Source organism: Galeopterus variegatus, unplaced genomic scaffold, assembly GCF_000696425.1.
Source record: "Galeopterus variegatus unplaced genomic scaffold, G_variegatus-3.0.2 Scaffold8990, whole genome shotgun sequence".
Taxonomy (NCBI): domain Eukaryota; kingdom Metazoa; phylum Chordata; class Mammalia; order Dermoptera; family Cynocephalidae; genus Galeopterus; species Galeopterus variegatus.
Window position 1 is genome coordinate 50,989 of NW_007735101.1, and position 24,839 is coordinate 75,827.

General features: G+C 44.6%; 1 protein-coding gene across 3 annotated transcripts; it reads left to right on the forward strand.

Annotated features, from left to right (window-relative positions):
- The first annotated feature begins 303 nt into the window (after nucleotides 1-303).
- NOLC1 (nucleolar and coiled-body phosphoprotein 1) lies at nucleotides 304-13,540 on the forward strand. Of its 3 annotated transcripts, none has more exons than XM_008593319.1 (13): nucleotides 304-447; nucleotides 4,219-4,274; nucleotides 4,391-4,539; nucleotides 4,628-4,758; nucleotides 5,266-5,431; nucleotides 6,416-6,582; nucleotides 6,673-6,808; nucleotides 7,118-7,246; nucleotides 7,458-7,568; nucleotides 7,684-8,370; nucleotides 8,747-8,853; nucleotides 9,005-9,097; nucleotides 9,260-13,540. In XM_008593319.1, exons 1-13 carry the CDS (start codon nucleotides 328-330, stop codon nucleotides 9,416-9,418), a joined length of 2,211 nt encoding a protein of 736 aa, XP_008591541.1. In that variant the 5' UTR covers nucleotides 304-327; the 3' UTR covers nucleotides 9,419-13,540. The 3 variants fall into 3 exon arrangements, with proteins under 3 accessions (XP_008591541.1, XP_008591542.1, XP_008591543.1); XM_008593320.1 differs by having other exon boundaries at nucleotides 6,416-6,552; XM_008593321.1 differs by having other exon boundaries at nucleotides 4,394-4,539; nucleotides 6,416-6,552.
- The last annotated feature ends 11,299 nt before the right edge of the window (nucleotides 13,541-24,839 follow it).

The window sequence follows — 24,839 nt, forward strand, 5'->3', positions numbered from 1 at the left end:
TCGCGCAGAAAGACAACGCGAGCGGGAAATCTCTAGTTTTCCCGCCACGGCTGAGGGCGCGACCCCTGGTATTAGAGCTCCGCCTCCACAAAGTGGCGGCCCGTGGGCTCCGCCCTTGCCAATATGGCGATACGCATGGAACCGGAAAGAGTTTGTAGATTTTGCTTTCGCCCCGCCTCTGAGGTGAAGGCTCGACTGCCCCGTGGAGCTCCACCCCTTCCGCTGTGCGCCCGCCCGGCGCGATGACGCCAAAGGGCCTGCGCCCGCCCTGTCAAGTTCCTGAGTCGTGCGTCGTCGGCAGCGGTAGTGACGCGTATTACCCAGAGGATGGCGGACGCTGGCTTGCGCCGCGTGGTTCCCAGCGATCTGTATCCCCTCGTGCTCGGCTTTCTGCGCGATAACCAACTCTCGGAGGTGGCCAATAAGTTCGCCAAAGCGACAGGCGCGGTGAGTCCCGGGCGCGGGCCGGGGTGGGGTGACCACAAGGCTCCAGACCTGATATGCTTAGGTTTTCGGGTGGGGAGGTCGGTAGGATCCTCCAGTCCAGTGTCTAGCAGGCCTTTGTGCGGAACTATCGGCGGTGACCGGAGGAAGCCTGGGGCCTCGGTTCCTCCTCTTCCACCAGCTCTGACTAGATAGAGCTGAGTCTTGTTTCTTTTTCCTGGTGAGCCTTGCAGCAGCAGCAGCGTGGAACCCTCGTGGCCCAGGTCACGTGGCTGGCAGAGTGCGGCGAGGAGCGAGCGTCGTGTCACACTGAGGACATTGGCAGCACCTGGTTCTTTTGGGGGGCTTTTCGTTGGCTGAGGCAAAGCGTGATCTGACCATACCTTCAACAGCATTTACTGGAACTCAAGTGAAATTGCTCTAGAAATGAAGGCTGGGATTTTCTTTAGTAAAGAAGAAAATGAATGAGAATAGAGGCAGGATTCTGCTTTTAGTTAATTCTGAAGCAGAAGGATTGAGCGTCACATATAGCCCTACCAAGCAGGCATAGTAGTGGGCTTGGAGCTTTGCCTAATGGAATCACACAAGCCTAGGTTTGGGATCAGGCTCTGCCACGTTTTAGATGTGTGACTTTGGCAGCTTGCCACCTCTCTGAGTCTGTTTCTGTTTGTACAGACATGTACAAAATCCACTTGATAGGATTTTTGTGAGTTTCAGTATTACATCGAAAGTAACAATCCAAGTGCTGGTGCACAGAAAGCATAGTTATGGCAGTTTAGGATGCTCCAAATACATGTAAGAATACGATGACCAGGAATGTGAAAGGTATGAAATCTACTTCTCAAGAATAGCAGACATGCTTGCATGGGAAAACACCACGCTGAGAGAGGGTAGAATGATAGTCTTCAGGAGGAATGATACCATGACTAAGAAGGCAGGCTTGTTTTTTGAGGCAGAATCAGGCTGCGAAAGGAAAGTATCACATTAGCCTGGGAAAGAACTTCCTTAAGGTGGTATAGGCTGCCATGTGATCGAACTACTTTCTTTCTTTCTTTCTTTCTTTTTTATCTTTTAATTCCATTTTTTCATGAACTTTTTAAAAAAGATTTTATTGAATCAAAATTGATTATACAAATTTTGGGGGTTCAACATTGAGATATGTTGATCAAATCAATATTACTAGCATATATATTGTTACAAATCATAATTATTCTTTATGCCCCTTGTCCAATCCCTCTCCATCCCCCTTTCCCCTCCCCCCAATCACCGTAGATTTGTTCTCAGCCTCTGAAAGAATAATGGTTACTCTGTTGATTTGCTGCCCAAATGATCTGTCCAATGCTGAGAGGTGTGATCAGGTCCCCGAATACTATTATAGAGCAGATGCCTCTTCCATCACTCTGAAATGGGCTCTGTGGAGGGAGATATCCTCCTCCTTTCTTTATCTCTGCTGGTGACTCTCCTTGTGTTAATGCACTCCAGTGGCTGGAGGACCATCTGTGTGGTGGTTGTGGCGTCTAGCCGACATCATGGCAGCCATGGTTATCGTGGTGGCTGTGATGGGCCACCCACATGGAGGAGATGTTTTTGTCATGCTTCTTGGTGCTGGCGGTGTGCCTGGTTGTGGAGAATGTCCAGTCCCCAGCTCCATAACCCAGGTCCCCGAGTGGGTCCAGAGGTGATGGCACATTGTGCCTGGTTGTGGGAGGGGGGTCTGGTCCTCGGCTCCATACCCGGGGTCCCTGGGCAGGCCCCGAGGCACTGGCACAGGGTACCTGGTTGTGGGAGGGGGGTCCGGTCCCCTTCTCCATGCCCCAGGTCCCTGGGCAGGCCCCAAGGCGCTGGTGTGGTGTGCCTGGTTGTGGGCAGGGGTCCTGCCTGTGGCTCCATGCCTCATGTCCCCTGGTGGGCCCCAAGACATTGGTGGTGTGCCTGGGCAAGAACTAATTTTTTGCCCTTTGTTTACTTCTAACAGGGAGGAATTTCCTGTGGGAACCAGTACTTGAGCTGAGTGGTTGACTTAAGTTGCTGCTTTCCTGCTGTTTCCGTAGGACAGACTATTTTGTGCCGCTCAGGGTTTAATGGTTGATCTTATAGGTACTTCTGGCTCTGATACTTGGTGCACCTGGGTTGTGTAGAAACTCTGATCTGGGCCTGAGTTTTTTCATTAAAGTGCACCCCATGCAATTCTGCCTTCCTGACCAGTCTCCTCTGAGTTGTCCTGTGCTGACTGGGGGGCGGATCGGCTGTCCTTGCTGTGCCCCAGTGTTCTCCCGGTGGGCCCATCTCCCCCACTGCCCGTGCTCCAAACACTTCTGATGGGACGGGCCCTGTGCTGGTCCCTTGTGATGACTCACCGGCCTCTGAATGGCTCCCCTTTTTCAGCTGTTCTGGCTCCTCACTCCTGCATGGGTCCACGGGAACCCTGTTAGTGGTCTTGCTGTCCTGGGGGCCAACAAAGCCCTTTTCTCCCCTTCTGCCTCCAAGTAACTCCATCTAAAGGGCACAGCTGTGGCTTCTGCCCGCTCCTGCTCCGTGTGCTCCAGCATTAAAGCCACCGCGGGCCAAAAGGCAGGTTTTACTTTCTCTTTGTGGTTCCTCCTGCCTTCATGAGTTCCATAGGTCTCTCCTCCTCTTCACCTGAGCTCCAGCGGCCCTGACTTGGCTGATGTTACATTTTTATAGTTGTAAATTCGTTGATTTGTGGGAGAGAGTGACGCTGGGGACTGTCTATTCCACCATCTTGACCAGAACCTCAAGCTGCTTTCTTACTGGAACTGTTTTGAGATGACTGTTAGGAAGACTGCAGAGAGTGTTTCCACAATATACTGGATGGAATTGGGTATTTCAGAGTTAGAATTCTTTGGTTTTATGAGACAAAAGTAATTCTTGTGGAGGGCTGACCAAGGGCCATATATATGCCGTTTCCAGATGCTAAGCCCTTTACATGCGTTGTCTCTTATCCTCTCAACAACTTAATGGGATGTGTAGTATTATCTTCATTTTATAGAGAAAAAAACAGTCTCAGAGAGATTAAGTAATTTGTCCAGGGTCACACAGTAATAGTGGCAGAGGTGAGTTCACATCTATACATGTCTGACTCTGAGTCTGTGATTACTGTAATACCTTGCCATGTTTTGCATCAATTAATAATCTGTATCAGTGTAACTAATAGCTGAATGCAATTCTGTTTTTGTTTCTTGGGGGGTTTTTTGGTGGCTGGCTGGTACAGGGTTCTGAACCCTTGACCTTGGTGTTATAGCACCATACCCTAACCAACTGACCTAACCAGTTGGCCCCTGAATGCTGTTCTTTACTGTGTATATGACATAGCTTATTTACCGATCTTCTCTTGGAAGCTTGTTTCCAGTGATTTGGTATTATAATCCCCTTTGCAGCAAACACCCTTTGTATTAGTGTTTGTGCCTTTATTTCATGGGTAAGATTAAATTCTTGGGTAATACATTGCTAGAGTAAAGGAAATAAACTTTTTAAAAGACATTGATAAATATGGATTACCAGGTAGGGGGATAGATGGTGCCACAAACTACATGAATAGCCCACGTTTTTGGTATCAAAACTTGGGAATCACACATAGAATATTTTTCCTCTAATTTATGCAAGTAAGAAAAGTCTTATGCAGATGTAACATTTATACCAAATTTAGTAGGTATATAACAGGTCACATTTAATGAAAGACTAAGACAAAATCTGATCTCTCCTAGAATAACCAGGATAAAATTTCCTTACCCAGCTCTTTCTCTTCTTATATAGACACAGCAGGATGCCAATGCCTCTTCCCTCTTGGACATCTATAGCTTCTGGCTCAAGTAAGCTTTCCCTGTTTCACTTTGGCTATTTTTCCTCCCCAGGTGGGCTGGGCTGTGTTCCTTGGTTTGGGAAAGCTTAGAAGTTAGCCCCCAGAAGTTAGCCTAGTCTGTTATAGCAGGTCCACCAAGGCCCCGAAGCGGAAGTTACAGGCAAACGGACCAGTGAATAAGAAGGCTAAGAAGAAGACCTCATCCAGTGACAGCAGTGAGGACAGCAGTGAGGAGGAGGAAGAAAAAGCTCAGGGACCTCCAGCTAAGAAGGCTGGTAAGGCAGGGTGGGGGGTTGGACTAGGTAGCTGCAGCCTGTACCACATACTTAGCTGAGTCTTACTGGGACCTGTGCTATTGTTCAGCTGTACCTGTCAAGCGGACCAGTCTGCCTCAGCATCCTGTAAAGGTTGTGGCTAAAGCATCAGAGAGCAGCAGTGAAGAATCCAGTGACGATGATGAGGAGGAGGAAGACAAAAAGAAAAAGCCTGTCCAAGTATGCAGCTTTGGAAAGGAAAGGGAGTTGCTTAAGGGTTTGGAAAGGAAGAAACCCGGAATCTTGGCCTCTAGCTTGTGACTGGGGGTGATGGTGGCTGTATAATGATTGTCATTATGGGGAAGAAAATCTGGGGATTTTCAGGGAGTTGATAGAAGTATGAGGTTTGGAAAGGATGTCTGTGATTGAACGGGGGCTCTGAATTTAGAGGGAATTCAACCAGTTATGCCCTAGGGATTTGTGTTCTTCTGGGACACTGTTTAGTGCTCCATGGATAAGAGTGTGTTTTGTTTGGAGCACTTGGCAGGATAGGTCAGGGAAAGGGCCAGTATATCAAGTGTCTGAACTTTTTGTTTCTACTTAAGAGTTTTTGCCCTTTCCGTATGCTCTCCTGCTTAGCTTTCTGTCACTCTTAATGCTCCTTTGGGCCCATAAAAAATAAAAGCCTAAGATGCCTTTTGGGTGCCCAGAAGCTACTGCTGATTCCCCTCATGTGTTTTCTAACAGAAGGGAGTTAAGCCCCAAGCCAAGGCAGCCAGAACTCCTCCTAAAAAGGCCAAGAGCTCTGATTCTGATTCTGACTCAAGCTCAGAGGATGAGGCACCAAAGAACCAGAAGCCAAAGACAACACCTGTGGCAGCTAAAGCTCAGGCTAAAGCTCCAGCCAAGCCAGGTACTATTTCTATTCCCAAGAGGTTAGGCTGGGGACTAGACTGCTCTGGGGATGGTGTTAAAATTGCTCATTAGGTACAAGATGAAATGGTAATGGTGATTGAACTAGAGGTATTAGTTGATGTCATTTTTTTAAAAAGGTTTTTATTAATAAGATTTTATAGTTTGGGCTAGTAAGTAGAGAAATAGTCATTGCAGCAAGGTAAAATGTACTTTTATTTTTTTTTATCTTTTTGTCTTTTTTCGTGTCCGGCAACGGATCGCAACCCTCAGTGTCGCGCCCGTACCGGACCGGGACCGGCAACGGGATCGCAACCCTCAGTGTCGCACCCGCACCTCGCTCAGCCAGTGAGCGGGAACCGGTCTGTATGTGGATCCGAACCCTTGGCGAGAGCGCCACCGCGCTCCCAAGCGGTGCACTGTAGCAGTGCGCCACCGGGCCGGCCCTAAAATGTACTTTTAAAAAATGGTATCCATTTAGCATTCTTTAGTTGCATTTTGTAGACATTTTTGTTCCCACAAATTCCATTCCACTGTGACCACTTATACATCTGTTCGTTGTACTTTTCACTACCATTTTTATCCCCTTTTTATCCCTGTACCTTCATCCCATAGGATAAATAAGATTTTTTTTTTCTGTAACTTTTCATGTGATGAAGGTTAGGTTATGATTGGTGGGCGATGGAGGACAGCTGGCCAGTTCTGGGATCAGGTTATGGTTTATAAGAGCTTCTCTGAAAGGTTGAAGTGAAAGACTTCAGAGGGCATATTTAAATTATTTGTGTCATATCTATTTTTTGTGTAGTTGTATTTCTAACATTGCATATGAAAGTTATCCTTTGATAGGGTAAACCACAGCATTCTCCTTTATGGCTGCTGTAAAGTTAAAAGAATTGGTAGAATCCTAAGTTCTATGCTAATAGGAAGGAGGTTTTTCATGGCCCTTTGACTTGCTTTAGTACTCCGTACTCTTTATTCTTCTTAGGTACGCCAGCTCGAGCAGCACCTAAAGTAGCCAATGGCAAAGTAGCTAGCAGCAGCAGCAGCAGCAGCAGCAGCAGCAGCAGCAGCAGCAGCAGTGACGACTCAGAGGAGGAGAAGGCAGCAGCCATCCCCAAGAAGGTCTGGGCCATAGCTTCTATCAGGGAAGAGGTGACTGGGCTGGGGTGTGTGTCTCCATTCCCTGGCAGGATTGGTTGGGTCAACATTTTCCTGTGGTAATCGATTTTCTTTCTGTTGCAGACTATACCTAAAAAGCAAGTCGTGGCCAAGGCCCCAGTGAAAGCAGCTGCTACTCCTGCCCCGAAGAGTTCCAGCAGTGAGGATTCTTCTAGTGAGGAGGAAGAAGAGCAGAAAAAACCTTTGAAGAAAAAACCAGGTGACTAGACTCGGAGAATCAAGCTGTACAACTGTGTCCAGGGCACAATTAATTGTAGTCACATGGACCTCTCTATAGGGCCACTTAGTGTTCTCGTGACATGGAAAGCAAAAAGGAAGCCACAGTGCCTTGTATAACTTAGACTCAGAAGTAATATGCCATCACCTCCACTATATTGTTTGTTGGAATTGAGTCACTAATTCTAGCCCACACTCCAGGAAAGGGGAGTTAAGCTCTATTTCTAGAAGGAGCAATATCAGAAAATTTGTGTACATATTTTAAGACCATTACACTGTCTCTTTTAAACAGGTCCCTACAGTTCAGTCCCCCCGCCTTCTGCTCCCCCACCGAAGAAGTCCCTGGGAACCCAGCCTCTCAAGAAAGCTTTGGAGAAGAAACAGCCTGTGGAAAGCAGTGAAGATAGCAGTGATGAGTCTGGTAAGTCAGAGGGATGCTGCTTCCCTCTGAAAGTGGTCCTAGGGAATGGTGTGAGGAATAAGGAAGAGAGCTATCCATCTGTCCCTCTGTTGCTTCTTACTGAAGCAAGACAGAGCTAAGGCTTTGTGTGTGTCTTTGTATTATTCTTTTTATTGCTCTCCTGGTTGGGTTGGGACTCTGGACCCAGTGTAATGCCACAGGTTCTCCCCAGATTCAAGTTCTGAGGAAGAGAAGAAACCCCAAGCTAAGGCAGTCATCTCTAAAGCAACCACTAAACCAGCTCCAGCAAAGAAGGCAGCAGAGAGCTCTTCAGATAGCTCAGGTAAGGCATGCAGAGGCCCCCTGGGCAGTGGGATACTCTCTCCCTCAGGCAGCTGTTTCTGGGCTTCCCTGAATCTGATTTGGGGATTTGTTTATGCTATTGCCTGTTTCTCTAGACTCCGACAGCTCTGAGGATGAAGCTCCTGCCAGGCCAGCCAGTACCACCAAGAATTCCTCAAGTAAGCCAGCTGCCACTACCAAGCCACCTGCAGCTAAGCCAGCTGCAACTCCTAAGCCGCCTGCAGCTAAGCCAGCTGCAACTCCCAAGCAACCTGCAGGCAGTGGCCAGAAGCCTCTGACCAGAAAGGCGGATAGCAGCTCCAGTGAGGAGGAGAGCAGTTCTAGTGAGGAGGAGAAGACAAAGAAGATTGTGGTCACCCCAAAGTCCAAGGTGACTGCCAAAGCAGCTCCATCTGTGCCTGCCAAACAGGCTCCTCAGGGTGGTGGGGATAGCAGCTCTGATTCAGACAGCTCCAGCAGTGAGGAGGAGGAGGAGGAAGAGAAGACATCTAAATCCCCAGTTAAGAAGTTGCAGAAAGCAGCAGAAGGTGTAGCCCCTTCCAAGGCAGGCACAAAGAAAGTAGAGGCCGAGAGCAGCAGCAGTTCCTCCTCTGATGATTCAAGTGAGGAGGAGGAAGAGAAGCCCAAGGGAAAGAGCAATCTAAAACCACAAGCCCCCAAGGCCAATGGCACCTGTATGCCGACTGCTCAGAATGGAAAAGCAGGCAGGGAAAGTGAGGAAGAAGAGGAGGTGGAAGAAGAGGAAGAAAAGAAAAAGGAAGCAGTGGCAGTTTCCAAGCCAGGTGTGTATCCCAAGAACCTGTTCTCTGGGTTTTGTCTCCCAAAATCAGGATGGGGGCCGGCCCCGTGGCGCACTCGGGAGAGTGCGGCGCTGGGAGTGCAGCGACGCTCCCGCCGCGGGTTCGGATCCTATATAGGACTGGCCGGTGCGCTCACTGGCTGAATGCGGTGTGGGTGACACCACACCAAGGGTTGCGATCCCCTTACCGGTCACGAAAAAAGACACACACACACAAAAAAATCAGGATGGGATATACTCTTGGGGGATGGGGTAGGGAGAGGAAGCTCGCCACAAGGCTTCTAGTTGTTGACCCTCTGTGGGAACCTGGGAGGAGGAACAGGAAACTGGTCTCCTCATTCCGGCTTTTTGTTTTGTAGGTTCAGGAAAGAAGCGGAAGCAGAATGAGGCTTCCAAGGAGACAGAGACACCTCAAGCCAAGAAGATAAAGCTTCAGACCCCCAACACATTTCCGAAAAGGAAGAAAGTAAGTTGTCTTATTTTCCTCTCAGGAGCCAACCCTTTAAAAGTAGCAAAATCTGGGATCATCTTGACAGCTTGGCCTGGCACAAGCACATCACTCAGAAGACCTGTTAGTGGTCACTACATCTTTAATTTCCTACTTCATTTTTATCCAGGGAGAAAAAAGGGCATCATCACCATTTCGAAGGGTCAGGGAGGAGGAAATTGAGGTAGATTCACGAGTAGCAGACAACTCCTTTGATGCCAAGGTGAGAGAAAGAAGGTGTTCGCTATTCTGGGATGGGGAGAGGGGTGGAAGAGAGAACAGCTTTTGGTTCAGGTTGCCTTGAGCAGGGAGTAAGAAAGAGAAGAAAGTCACAGGCCCCTGGAGTTGTCCTTCTGTGTGTTAACCACGTTTCTTTACTTACTAGCGAGGTGCAGCCGGAGACTGGGGGGAACGAGCCAATCAGGTTCTGAAGTTCACCAAAGGCAAGTCCTTCCGGCATGAGAAAACCAAGAAGAAGCGGGGCAGCTACCGGGGAGGTTCCATCTCTGTCCAGGTCAATTCCATTAAGTTTGACAGTGAGTGACCTGGGGCCATCCTTGGCAAAGCAGGGGTGGTGATCAGAGACTGCTCACTTTCTTCAGTGGACTTGAGAACCCTCAGCTCCTTTAGGGTAGGTTGTTGGCGAGGACAGAAGTTTAGAGTGGGTCATAAGACTTTGCAACATAACATCCTCTCCGGTCCTTTTCTGTGTTTGTTGTTCCTAGTTTTGTACAGATTTGTTTTTGAGTGTTGAGTGGCAGGAACAAGGTAAGGGGAATGTTATTTTTTAAGAAAATTTGTTTTAGTTGCCATCCCTTTCTTCCTGTTCTGTGGAAGTCCTCATACTGAGAAGTTTGTATATTTTATATTAAAGCATTTCCTAGTGATTTTTCTTGTGATTTTCAGAGGTGGGGTCCTACAGATAAAAAAAATACAGATAAAATCTATGAACCAAATCTGTATGCCTAAGACACAGTAAAGGGTCACGTGTGAAATTTTGTAATTGGAGGAGAATTCTGCCTGTGTGAGTGCACGTGTCCACATTTCATCCATTCTTCCCTCATAGCCCTTATGAGGGGCAGTTAAAGAATGGTGAGTGTGTACGTTTATGTCTATGTTAAGCATGCACTATGTAGTTCATCCTCATTCGTTGGGTCTGGGACTGAAGTTTTCAGTCAGCATGGACCTACATACTTTTTGGGATAAAATTCACTGTTTTGTTACGGGCAAAAGTTCTGGTGTGGTGTGAATGCCATAAATCAGTCTGAATATTTTGTTTTCTGTAATTTTATCATTATTAATGTTTGCAATACATTTTGTTTGTTAATTTGAAAGCAAACTTTTTTACTGTTGAAAGACATTTTTCAGTGACTTGACTCTTACTAATATTCAATACTAAGTGAAGAGTACATCTTCATCTTCTCGTTTTTTACATTATAGAGAACGATATAACATTGATGTAATCTGAAAAATACATGTCACTTGGTACTTTGTCTTGGTAGCAGTGGTGACACAGAGTTGGTTTCATTAATTCCAACACAGTTGGGAATCACTGATCAAGAAAGTGAAAAAACGTTCTAGTTAAAAACCTCAGTTTTCAAAATTAAAAAAAAAAAACAACCCTCAGTTTTCAGTAGGAAGTAGGCAAAGCATATTGTCTGATAAAACTTGAGTAGAGTGGGGTTGGGAGAGCATCCTGACAGGATTATTGTGTCTTATAGTTGGTATATGGGAGCAACTGATGTGTCCCCTTCAGAACCTTAACTGTTGGTATCAGTGGAGTTAATGATAAAAACCAGTGAGCAGAGATATGACTCCTAGGCCAACCTGACTGTTGGGAGTGACCATTGGTGGTTCAGCCAGAGCAAGAAGGGGAGGAAAGAGCTTTCAAGGAGCTTTCCGGAGGCTAGGCTGTCCCTTTGGTGGGAAAGTGTGCCCCAAGCTTCCACGGATAAGGTATAGATCTTAAGATTAGCCTCCCCTTGTCTGGATTTCACACTTGCTAAACAACATGATAACAACCTGGTTTTTCATGTAACTGCCTCTGGGAAGAAAATGCGTTGTTCATGCTGACATAGGTATTTCAGTCTGCATGGTAAAAGTTCTACATCTTACTACAAAATAATAAACTAGATGGTTTATAATGTGTCTTGGGAGTTTTATTGTTGTGAATCTAAACCCCTCCCACCTTCTACCCAAACCAGAACAACTTGGGTGCCAGGTAGAGGGCTGGGATCCAGACCTATGAGTTCACCACAGAGGCTTCTTGGCAGCAGCTTGCTGGCTTTTCTTTGCCTCACCTTGTCTTATGGTACCTTTTCCAGACTATCTTCCAGCCTTTGCACAGTCTAAATTGGTGGTTGGCAAAATGGCCTGTGGGCCAATTCTAGCCCATGGCATGTTTTTGAATTACCTAGGAACTAAGAATGGTTTTCACATTTTTAAAGGTCTCTTTTAAAAAAGAATATTTGATAGAGACCTTATGAATGTTCCACAAAGCTTAAAATATTTAATATATGGCCCTTTACAGAAAAAGCTTGCCAACCAGTGGTCTATATGAGTGATTCATAACACCAGCTGAAAATTAGAATCATCTGGGGAAATTAACACATACCCAAGGGCCCATCTTTAGACCTGTTGAGTCAGACTCTAGTGCTCTCTGGTGGGACTTGGCTACTAGGATTTTTTAAAGCTGCAGGTTGATTCTAATGAGCAACCAAGGTTGAAAACTTCTTATCTAAGAGTATGATAACCTCCCTTTATCTGTGGCGGATATTTTCCAAGACCCCTAGTGGATGCCTGAAGCCATGGGTAGTACTAAACCCTGTATATACTATGTTTTTTCCCATACACGTCTGTGATAAAGTTTTATTTATAAATCAGGCACAATAAAAGATTAACAATAGTGAAATAGAACAATTATAATATATACTTGCTCCTTAACTTATGCTGGGGTTATATCCCAGTAAACCCATTGTAAGTCAAAAAGGCATTTAATACACCTACCTACCAAACATCATGGGTTAGGCTAGCCTACCTTAAATGTGCTCAGAACACTTAATTAGTCTACAGTTGTGCAAAATCATCTAACACAAAGCGTATTATAAAGTTTTGAATATCTAATGTAAAGTATTGAATACTGAATATGTGTTGCTTTCACACCATGGTAAAGTTGAGATACCATACATTAGGGGCTGTGTGTACTGTAATAAAAGTTATGTGAATGTGGTCTCTCTCAAAATACCATACTGTACTCACCTTTCTTGTGATGACGTGAGATGATAAAATGCCTATGACTACTGTTGACCTTCTGACCATATGTCAGAAGGGTCATCTATTTTGGGTGATCCTAGGTCATCGAGCCATGACAATGTTGATGGTTGGATGTCAAGAGCAGATGATGTCAGTGACTAACAGGTGGGTAGCATATACAGGGTGGATGTGCTGGACAAAGGGATGATTCACATTCCAGGCAGAATGGAGCAGGATGGTGAGAGGTTTCATCACTCAGAATGGCAAGCAATGGGAAACTTATGAATCATTTATTTCTGGAATTTTCCATGTAATATTTCTGGGCTGTGGATAACCACAGGTAACTGAAACCGTGGAAAGTAAAACTGCTGATAAAGGGGGACTACTGTATCTGAAAAGAAATGAATTGGTATTCCCTCCCACTATACTTCCATGTCCAAATATGCTTGCTAAATCTAACAGTATAAAAATGAAAATTAAATTTCCATCTCATCAGCACCACACTCTCCCGAGTGAGCCACAGGCCGGCCCTTAATTTCCATCTCATCTTAGCTCCATTTCCTGGAGCCTGTTTCTTGTGTCTCCTTCCAGAGAGTTTCTAGGTATGTACTACTATGTGCACTCTCCCCACCTTTTTCCTTGCACAAATGGAGTAGCTTGTCATGTGCAGTGTTATGTAACTTTTGGAGCTCATTTCACAGCAGAACACGGCAGCTAATTTTTAATGGCTGCATGGTACTCCATTGTATGAAAATAGCATAAGTTATTTAAAGTAGTACTTTGTAGATATTTCGGTAATTTCAGTATTTTGCTATTATAAATATTTTCGCAGTGGATTTTTTTTTTTTTTTTTGGCATCTGGTCAGTGCAGGGATTGAACCCTTGGATGTTCTTATTCTTGTACATGAGACTTGGTTTATCTGGGTGGCTATTTTTATAGGAAATATTCCTAAAAATGATTCTTGGTTCAGAGAATATGTGCATTTAACATTTTGATCGTGGGCTGGTGGTTAGCTTAGTTGGTGGGAGCACAGCCTTATAACACCAAGGTCATGGGTTTAGACCCCCATACTGGCCAGATACCAAAAAGACACACCGTTTTGATCATTATTGCCCTCGAAAGGTGTGATGATAATTTGTAGATCCGGCAACAACTTAGGAAAGTGCCTCTTTGCTTGCCCTCTTGCCAACATCAAATTGATCTTTCCTACTTGGATAAATGAAGATGCTCTCATTTTGGAGGGTTTATTTTTGTTTGTTTTATTGTGGTAAAACAAAACGTTAAATTTACCATCTTAAACATTTTTAAATATATAGTTGTGTAATGTTAAGTATGTTCACATTGCACAAAATATCTCTAGAACTTTTTCATCTTGTAAAACTGAAACTATGCATTAAACATGAATTTCCCCTCTCCCCAGCCTTTGGTAGTCATCTTTCTGCTTTCTGTTTCTATGATTTTGACTGCTTCAGATACATCATATGAGTGGACTGATAGGATTTGTCTTTTTGTGACTGGCTTATTTCATTTAGCATAATGTCCTTGAGGTTCATCCATGTTGTAGAATGTGACAAGATTTTCTCCCTTTTTAAGGATGCATAATATTCTTTTGTATATGTATACCACATTTTATCCATTTTATTGCTGTTCTGTTTTACGTTTCTCTTACACATTTAGTCATTTGTATTTCTTTTCTATGAAAGTGTGACCAGCCCTGTCACCTATTTCAATTTTATTAATTTATCTTTTTCTAAACGATTTGTAGGTGCTCTTGATATATTAAGATTAGCCCATAATCATGGGTTGCGAATATTTGTTTTCCTGATATTTTCATTTTAAAATTGAATATAACACATCCATTACTTCTTAAAATAGATAAATAATTTGTGAACATATTTTTTGTTGTTGTTGTTGCTATTTGTTTTTGAACTTACTGTTTGTGGCTTGTTTTTCTTTTGCATTTTGTAAACATAACCTTTCCCATTTTTCTTTTTTTTTTTTTTTCTTTTTTTAAAGATGACCGGTAAGGGGATCTCAATCCTTGGCTTGGTGTTGTCAGCACCACTCTCAGCCAGTGAGCGAACCGGCCATCCCTATATGGGATCCGAACCTGTGGCCTTGGTGTTATCAGCGCCACACTCTCCCGAGTAAGCCACGGCCGGCCCAGCCATTTTGCTTTTTTTGACAGACCTTTCCTTTTAGGCCTTGCAAACCTGAACTTGCTGCATATATGGAGCTAAAGTGTTGCACAAATGAGGCAGTTTAGCAAATTGCATACAGCATTCACTAGGAAGGTACTTAACCTTCTCTGAGTGTACTTTATCATAAGAGTGCTCTTCTCATCTGTAGAATCTGACTGTCTCAGAGGGTTGTTGTCAGATTGAGAATTTTTTTTTTTTTTTTTTTTTAAAAGATGACCGGTAAGGGGATCTTAACCCTTGACTTGGTGTTGTCAGCACCACGCTCACCCAGTGAGCCAACCGGCCATCCCTATATGGGATCTGAACCCGGGGCCTTGGTGTTATCAGCACCGCACTCTCCCGAGTGAGCCACGGGCCGGCCCCTAGATTGAGAATTTATCTAAAGTACTTAGCACAGTCGCTGGTACATTATAAGTACTCCATAACTGCCACCTGCTCAATAAAAGATTTCAGAAATGAAAGTCCTTGGTTTCCTTGTGATGTGCAACATACCTGTATTAGTCCATTTCTGTTGCTTATAACAAAATATCTGGAACTGGGTGGTTCATAAGAAAACAAAATTTATTGCTTACTTTATTACTTTATTGTTTTGGAGGCTAGGAAGTCCAAAGTCTGGAGAACACATCTGGCAAGGGTCTTGGTGGTGGTGACTATGACCCAGGTCACACATGGTAGAAAATGGCAGAGCAGAGAGAGAAAAACTCTTCATGTGCTTTCCTTTTATTTTTATTATTTATTTATTTATTTATTTATTTATTTTAAAGATGACCAGTACGGGGATCTTGACCCTTGACTTGATGTTGTCAGCATCAAGCTCACCAGTGAGCTAACCAGCCATCCCTATATGGGATCCAAACCCATGGCCTTGGTGTTATCAGCACCACACTCTCCCGAGTGAGCCACAGTCCGGCCCCGTGTGCTTTCCTTTTAAAGCCCTCAGAACCATGCTCCTAACCACCATTATTAATCCATTCACTATGACATGGTCCTACAATATAATCACCTCTTCATGGCCCTACCTTTCATTACCATGATACGACTTCCCACCCTCAACAGTTACAATGGGAATTAAGCCTCTAATATATGAAGTTTGGGGACACAATTCAATCAATCCACAGCAATACCATCTCAGCAAAGATTTGAAGCACATGTTAGAATTAATGGTTATATCCTTGAAATGTTTTTTTATTGTTCTTTCATGTTTGTTTAGCATCTTCATGATGCCAGAAATTGATATGAAGAATTGGTCCTATTGGAAAGTTTAGTTTTGCAAGGGATCTGGAATTCCCACCTATTGCTGACAGGTTCTGGCACTGTTGCTGAAATCCACAAGTTTTGTGAATCACATGCATAATAGTCATGCCCCTCTGTAGCATGTCTTGTGGACACAAGGCAGGAGACTTTCCAGTGCCCTTTTGTTTTTGTTTTGGGATCTAAACCCTTGACCTTGGTGTTATCAGCACCACACTCTCCCAAGTGAGCTAACCTGCCAGCCCTCCAACACCCTTTTGTAGGTGTGCCCTTCACACATCCTCACTGCAACTCTGTTAGGTGGGTATTAACTAGATCAAGGTTTCTCAACCTCGGCACCGTTGCCATTTCGGGCAGGATGAGTCTTTGTTTTGGAAGACTGTCCTGTGTGTTGTAGGATGTGCAGCAGCATCCCTGGCCTCTACTCATTAAATTCCAGTAGCATCCCCTAGTTGTAACAACCCAAAATGGCTCCAGACATTGACAAATATCCCCTGGGAAGTAAAATTGCTCCTAGTTGAGAACCACTGAGCAAATAGCTCAGAAAATCAAATGATTTGCCTACCCTTGATAAAACTGCAACTTAGTGGCACGTTGAGACAAGAACCCAGGTCTCTGTCTGAAAATTGAGCTACCTGTATTCAATATTTTTTGAGTGCCTACTACGTACTAGTCCTAGAACTCCCTGAGACCTCAATGTCTAAAGGGAGAATTCAGGCATGGGAGCAGTTTCTGTGCACTGTGATGAGTCTTGTCCCAAAGAGGGCCAGAATGGCATCCCTAAGGGGACAAATAAAAAACTTGGCGGACTTGGCCTAGGATTCTGAAGAGAGTAGCAGTTTGCCAGGTGTGAGAAAGGCACAACCGCGCAAGAGAGAGGAAATATTTTCCAGTGGGAGAAGAGGGCCTTTAGGATGGATCAAGTGGAAGTGTGTGGGAGGTGGAGGCTAGATAATGCCATTTTTTTTTAGTCAAGGAGGAAACAATGCCTCTTTAATAATTGGTTGGAACAAACTAAGTAGCAATTCAGTTTGCAACCATAAAATGAAAGCAGAAAGTTGCAAACAAAAAATGGCTTCTAAAACCATTAGAATCTTCTTTATTTTGGTAGGAAAGAAAACATAAGCCTCAGCAGGCATGTGGTTGTGAGGCATACATGCTTCTCCATTCGCACCCCCTGCAAACCATCATCATGTCCTTACCTTCCTCTCTACAGCAGAACTCACCTGAGGAAGGCTTATGGGGTGGCTAGGGAATAGGGGCTGAAAAAACCATTCAGCAGAAACTGACGACAGAAACACACAATGTGCTAGAAGGTCATTACAGGATAAGAATGCCATCCAAGCACATCAGGCCCTTCTAGAAAGCCTTTCCTAGGAGTCTAGGAAGGCCCTACCAGATGCACACCAGACCCTCTCCCACAGGGTGGTGTTGAATCCAGTGCCATCCAAGAGCACATAATGCAAACCACAGTGCCAGCCACATATATAGTTTTAAACTTCCTAGTAGCCACCTCAAAGAAGTTTCTTAGGACTAGCTGGTTAGCTCAGTTGGTTAGAGTGTGGTGTTGTAACACCAAGGTCAAGAGTTTGGATTCCCATACCTGCCAGCCCTCCCCCACCAAAAAAAAGTTTCTTAAAGGTCAGATTAATTTCAATAGCATTTTATCCCCAGATATCTAAAATATCATTTCAAAAAATAATAATTTAAAAAGTTTGTAGCCAAGGTAAATTAAAAAAAAATTTTAAAAGTTAATGATCGTTTACATTCTTTTTGTCCATCTCGTGGAAATCAGGTGTGTAGTTGACACAGTACATCTCAACTCCAATGTAAGTTTTGAGAGGTTAAAAGGAAATGTAGTCTTACCAAAACAGTAAGCTTGTGTCTAATGGGAAAATAGTTTAGACTGCTTCAGTATTTAGCTACAAGTTAATTCAAAGGAAATAAAATTTTATTTCTTTAATTTTTTAAACATCCACCTATCTCTCTCTCTCTCTCTCTCTCTCTCTCTCTCTCTCTCTCTCTCTCTCATCTATCTATCATCTATCTAATTTGAAAGATAACTGGTAAGGGGATCTTAACTCTTGACTTGGTGTTGTCAGCACCACACTCTCCCAAGTGAGCCACGGGTCGGCCCTAACATCTATATTTTTAATGAGATCTTTTGGAGGTTACAAAATAAAAAAAGAAAAATCTTTAAATCCTTTTTAAAAACTTTTTTTTTTTTTTTTTTTGCAAGGTAGACATTTTATTCTCTAGATGCAAGCTTCACAGTCATGCTTTTATTCTCAGACACAAGCTCTGGCTCTACTTCATTGACCCTCCATGCTCTGCTGACCAGTAGTTCAGAAAAGTTACGCTTATTTTTTTATTTTTATTTTTTTTTAAATTTTAACTTCTCAATATACATTGTAGTTGATTTTCGTGTTCCTTTACCTCTCGAATGCTGAGTGATTTTGAGCATTTTTTCATGTGTCTGTTGGCCATTCGTATATCTTCCTTTGAGAAATGCCTATTCAGCTCCTTTGCCCATTTTTTAATTGGGTTACTTGTTTTTGTTGTTGTTGTTGTTGTAAAGTTGTTTGAGTTCCTTGTATATTCTGGATATTGATCCTTTGTCAGATGTATATTTTGCAAATATTTTCTCCCACTCTGTTGGTTGTCTTTTAACTCTGTTAATTGTTTCTTTTGCTGTGCAGAAGCTTTTTAGTTTGATATAATCCGTTTTGTTTATTTTTCCTTTGGTTGCCTGTGCTTTGGGGGTCATATTCATGAAGTCTGTACCCACTCCTACTTCCTGGAGTGTTTCCCCTATGTTTTCTTTCATTTTCAATGCTGTACTTCAGTTGCGCTCTGCACATCTCAAGCGCTCAACAGCCACTTGTGGCCAATGACTGCCGGAGTGGACAGCGCAGGTCGGATCCCGCGCTGGGAGGCGGGACGGGGAGTCGTGGGAAGGTGGCTATGAGCACCAAGGACAGTGTGTGAGACACTGAAGGAGGAACCCGTTAGGGCCCACCGCAGACAGAGGATGAGCAGCTGGAGGAGTCGTCAGCGCGCACCCCCACACAGCGCGCACCCCCAGCACATCCTGCAGATGCGGCCCATGCCCGCCCAGTTTCTGCGGTCGGAGTACGGGGACAGGGAGACGGTCACCCTGATCCCGAGCTGGCAAGTGAGGCGGCAGCGGCGGATAAGAAGCAGATCGCGGGCCGGCCTGTGTCTCACTTGGGAGAGTGCGGTGCTGATAACACCAAGGCCACGGGTTCAGATCCTATATATGGATGGCTGGTTAGTCCACTTGAGAGAGCGTGGTGCTGACAGCACCAAGTCAAGGTTTAGGATCCCCTTACCGGTCATCTTTAAGAAAAAAAAAAAAAAAAAAGCGGCGGATTGCGCTGCTCAAGGCAGGCCACAGGCGGCGCCAGAGGAAGGAAGCGCGAAGACAACGCTACATTTTTTTTCTTTTTAAAGATGACTGGTAAGGTGATCTTAACCCCTGACTTTGGTGCTGTCAGCACCACGCTCAGCCAGCGAGCCAACCGGCCATCCTTATATAGGGATCCGAACCCGGGGCCTTGGTGTTATCAGCACCGCACTCTCCCGAGTGCGCCACGGGCTCGGCCCGACAACGCTACATTTGACTCGGGGTTCAACGACATTTTTTACCTGAGTCAGGAGTTAGTCCTTTATTTTGTCCACCTGATTATGGTAGGGGATATTGCTAGTCCAACGCAACGAATATGGCTGCCAGGAAAGCAAAACTGACCACAGAGTTCTCAGATCCCTCCTCCCTACAGAGCCTTCTTAAACTGTCTGCAGTTACTGAAGGGGCCAGTAGGTGGCGCTCTTGCCCACTGTCTAGGAAGCTCGACCCCACCTTTGTTGAAGCTTGACTCCTTATTCCATTCAACACACTTGCAGAACTTGCTGTGAGCCTTTGGATACAAAGATGAATAAAACACAGGCCCTCGTCTGAGGCTCCTTGGTTCTGCACAGTAGAGAAAGGAGGCCCTTCTGGTCTCTAGTCTTTATTGGTTACTTATGAGAAGTCACCTGTTACCTGAAAGCCATCAGATTGTAGAGGAACCATGATGTTCATCAGAAAAACCCCAATCCTGGGCCGGCCCGTGGCTCACTCGGGAGAGTGTGGTGCTGATAATACCAAGGCCCCGGGTTCGGATCTCTTTATAGGAACGTCCAGTTGGCTCACTTGGGAGAGCGTGGTGCTGACAACACCAAGTCAAGGGTTAAGATCCCCTTACTGGTAATCTTTTAAAAAACAAACAACAACAGCAAAAAAACCCGAACCCCAATTCTGAAAGAAGGGCCAGCCACAAGTCCCAGTGCTCTGGAAACTGAATATCTGTGTTCTTCCTAGGCTTGGGAGCTCAGAGGCTCTGTGCTCTTCCCTGTTTCCTCAGTCTTCCCTCCTCTTCCAACATAACCCTCAAGAAGATCAGGATTAAAGAGAACAAATGCCAGGCTTCTACCTTGGAAGTGGGTTAAAGGGTAGGGGAGTCCAGAGTGAGGAGAGCAGTGTAAGATGAGGCTAGAGAGCCAGCCAAGGACAGAGCAGGCAGAGCCTTTGTAAGGCATGTTTAAGATTCTGGTCTTTATTCTATTAAAGCTATTAGAAAGTGTGAGTGTCTTAGCTTCTGCTGCTGTAACAAAATACCATAGACTGGGTGACTTAAACAACAGGAACTTATTTTTCACAGTTCTGGAGACTGGGAAGTCCAGGATCAAGGGGCTGACCAGTTCAGTTCCTGGTGAGGGCTCTCTTCCTGGTTTGCAGATGGCCACCTTCCTGCTGTGTCCTCACATCGTGGGGATGGGGTGGGAGGAGCAAACTCTTCTGGTGTCTCTACTTATGAGGGCACTAATCCCATTATGGGGTGTTCCAGCCTCTTGACCTCATAAAAACCTAATTACCTCCCAAAGTCCCATTCCAAATTGGGGATCAGGGCTTCATATATTTGGGGGGGCTACATAAACATTCAATCCATAACAGTGAGTGTGTATGTATGTTTTAAAAAAAAGTTAAGAAAATTTTCAAATTGATACCAAAGTAGAGAGAATAGTATAATAAAGTCCCATCTTCCAGACTGGCTGGTTAGCTCAGTTGGTTAGAGCATGGTGCTACAACACCAAAATCAAGTGTTCAGATCCCGTACTGGACTGCCACCAAAAAAGAAACAAAATAAACAAACATAAGCCAAGGTCAAGATTTCGGATCCCCTTACCGGCCACCTGCCAAAAAAAAAAAAGTCCCATCTTCTCAACCAGTTCTTATCAATACATGGCTTATCCTGTTTCATCTCTAATACCCTAACACATACCTTTCCCTTCCCCCTTCCCACTGTATTATTTTGAAACAAAAACAGTACTTTAATTATATCACAAATACTTTACATATGTATCTCTAAAAGATAAAGCCTTTTTAAAAAAAAATTGGGGGGGGGGGGCCCAGCCCATGGCTCACTTGGGAGAATGTGGTGCTGACAACACCAGGTCAAGGGTTAAGATCCCCTTACCAGTCATCTTTAAAAAAAATAAATAAATAAATAAAAAATTTTTTTTTGTCAGCTGGCTGGTATGAAGCCAGCAAATACACTCAGCGTGAAGTTCACAAGCAATAAATAAATAAAAAAATTTTTTTTGTCAGCTGGCTGGTATGAAGCCAGCAAATACACTCAGCGTGAAGTTCACAAGCAATATTGAGCAAAAGAAGTTATAACATTCAAAACAAGCAGAACTACTGCATTTAGTAGTGCATATTTAGATAAAGATATAAAGAAAGAGAAGGAAGTGATTACCATAAAAGTCAGAATACTGGTTACCTTTAGGTGGAGGGAGGGAGTTGTGACTGGGAAGTGGCATAAAGGCAGCTTCTTGGGGTGGGCAATGTACTATTTCTTGAACAGTGCTTTATAATAATTCATTATGCTGCACATTTATGCTTGTATTTTGCACAAACAAAAGAGATGCTTCTTTTTTTTTTTTTAAAGGAAGGTGCTCTGTTTACTTGGGATAGGTGAGTTGAGGGGAGAAACCTAGAAGGAGAAAGATGGGGAGATAGAGCAAATGGGGCTTTCTGAGGAGAAGACCAAACAGGGAAAGGTGGCTGTGGGGACTATAGACCCTGAGAAGGTGTTCTCAGGGCTCTTGGCAGAGGAAGCTCAAACCTTGCATCTGTAAGCCCAGTGAGAGCTCCAGGCTTCTGGAAGGGTCTTCAGAGAGCAGGACTGGGAAAGCAGTCGCAGGAGCAAGGATGATGAGCCAGTGGGGACCAGATCAACTCCAGGACAACTAGCAAAGGGACCCGGGAAGTTTGAGAAAGTTTTGTTTTGTTTGGTGGCTTGCTGGAGGAGGGATTGAACCCTCTTTTTCTTTCATTTACTCTTTTACATTCTGTCCTGTGGCAGGAAGCAGAGTGTAGGGGAAAGGACTAAATGACCCTGTATTTGAATTGCACTACTACTTGTTGTGTGATACTAGGTTGCGGTACTCTGTTAATTTTATCTCAGCTTCCTTATAAATAATAGTAATAGGGCCGACCCCGTGGCTCACTCAGGAGAGTGCGGCGCTGGGAGCGCAGCGGTGCTCCCGCTGCAGGTTCGGATTCTATATAGGGATGGCTGGTGCGCTCACTGGCTGAGCGCGGTACGGGCGACACCAAGCCAAGGGTTGTGATCCCCTTACCGGTCACAAAAACGCAAAAAAAAAAAAAATAATAATAATAATAATAGTAATAGCCAAGCTTTATTCAGTGCTTACAATAAGTCAGGCAATATAAACTTTATAAACATATCTCATTTATTCCATATAACAACACTGTGAGATATTATTGTCCATATTTTACAGATGAGGAAAATAAGGCAGAGGGGTTATATTACTTACCCAAATTTACACAAGCAAAAGCAGAGCTGGGACTTGAATCCAGACAGTTCAACTCAGAATCATGCCCTCACCACTATACTACAGTTATTACCAATGGATATAACATTGCAGAATTGTTTTATGGATTATATATATTAATGCAAAGTACCCGGTACCTCGTAAATATTTAATTTTTAAAAAGTACTATTTCAAAAAAGAATTTGAAGCAGCTTACAAATATGAGAGTACTTTAAAAAGTTCATGGAAAGGGCTGGCCCGGTGGCGCACTGGATAAGTGCGCCGCTTGGGAAGCATGGCGGCGCTCCCGCCCGAGGGTTCGGATCCCACGTACAGACCAGTTCCCGCTCAAAAGTTCATGGAAAGATATGTATTATCTTTCAATTCTATTTTTCCACAAACTTTCTTTTTTCTTTTCTTTTTTTTTTTTTAAAAGATGACCAGTAAGGGGATCTTAACCCTTGACTTGGTGTTGTCAGCACCACGCTCACCCAGTGAGCTAACCGGCCATCCCTATATGGGATCTGAACCCGGGGCCTTGGTGTTATCAGCACCACACTCTCCCGAGTGAGCCACAGGCCGGCCCTAGACAAAGATTTTAAAGAAACTGTGTTAAAGATGCTCAAAGAACTAAAGGAAGATGTGGAGAAAGTTTTTTAAAAATGCTGTATAAACAAAATGGAAATATCATAAAGAGAAACCAAAAAACAAAAAACTAAAAGAAATTCTGGAGCTGAAAACTAGAGTAACTGAAATGTAAATTCCCTAGAGGGATTCAAGACAGATCAAGAAGGCAAAAGAACAGAATCAGTGAACTTGAAATATAGGGCATGGAAATTAGTGAGTTTGAGGAACAGAAAGGAAAAAGATTTAAGAAAACTAACAGGCTGTTCTGGTCAAGATGGCAGAATAGACAGTTGCCAGGGCCGGCCTGTGGCTCACTCTGGAGAGTGTGGTGCTGATAACACCAAGTCAAGGGTTAAGATCCCCTTACCAGTCATCTTTAAAAAAAAAAAAAAGAATAGACAGTTGCCAACATCACTCTCTCTCACAAATCAATTTACAACTATTAAAAAGCAATGACAGCCAAGCTGGGGCTGCTAGAGCCAGGGGAAGAGGAGAGACCTACGGATTGCATGAAGGCAGGAGAAGTCACGATGAGAGAAAGAAAGAACTTCTCTGACTGTTTTGAGCCCTGGCCATTTCAAGGCTGGAGCTGGCAAAAGCCATAGCTGTGCTCTTTGGATGAAGTTGCTTGGAGGTAGCAGGGGTGAAAAGGGCCTTGGTGGCCCCCAGGCCAGCAAGACTACTAATAGTGTTCCCAAGGACCCACATAGGAGCGAGGAGCCACAGACAACTGAAAAAAGTAGCCACTCAGAGGCTGGTGAGTCATCACAAGGGACTGACGCATGGCCTACCCCATGAGAAGTGTTTGGAGTGCGGGCAGCGGGGGAGATGGGCCCACTGGGGGAACATTGGGGCATAGCAAGGACAGCTGATCTGCCCCCCAATCAGCACAGGACCACTCAGTGGAGGCTGGTCATGAATATAGAACTGCAGGAGGTGCCGTTTGCTGAAAAGACTCAGACCCAGACCAGAGTTTTTACACAACCCAGGTGTACCAGATCTCAGGAGAGCCAGAAGCACCTATAAAGTCAATCATTAAAACTTGAGCTGCACAAAAATCCTTCCCCAGGGAATCAGCAGCAAAGCAACAATTTAGCTCTATCACAGGGCTCAAGTGCTGGTCCCCACAGGAAGTTCCCCCATTTTAGAAGTGAGCAAAGGACAACAAATTAGTTCTAGTGCAGAGTTTAAGTGGTGGGAACAGTGAATAATACAACACAGAACTGAAAGAAAAAATACCCACAGACAAGTGAGAGAGTTTGATATTGACTAAAGGTCTCACATCACCAAAGAATACCTATAAAAACTAGAAGGACCAGAATTCCCCTGGGCTGCCACGTCAGGGAGGAGGGAGAGCCGAGGGCCTCAGACACGCCCCCTGACACCCACAGCCAGCCCAGTGATGAACGCCAGCTGCCACAAGAAGCACCCTGGACTCCTGAGCTGGGGCGGTGGGGAAGCTAGGGCTTCAGCCACACCCCCAGACATCTGCACCCAGTCCAGCAATGACCAAGACACTGCTAGAAGCCCCCTGGTCTCCCCTGCCAGAATGAGGGAGGTGCCACAGGTCTCAACCACACCCCTCCTCCTTCCTCCTTCTCCCACCCTATTTCCTTACCCCTTCCCATCTCCCTCTCCCTGCAACTGCTCCGCAACAACATCATAGAATGTAATAAATAAATAAATAAATAACCTTAAAAAAAGAAAATGAACAGAGCCTAGGGACCTGTGGG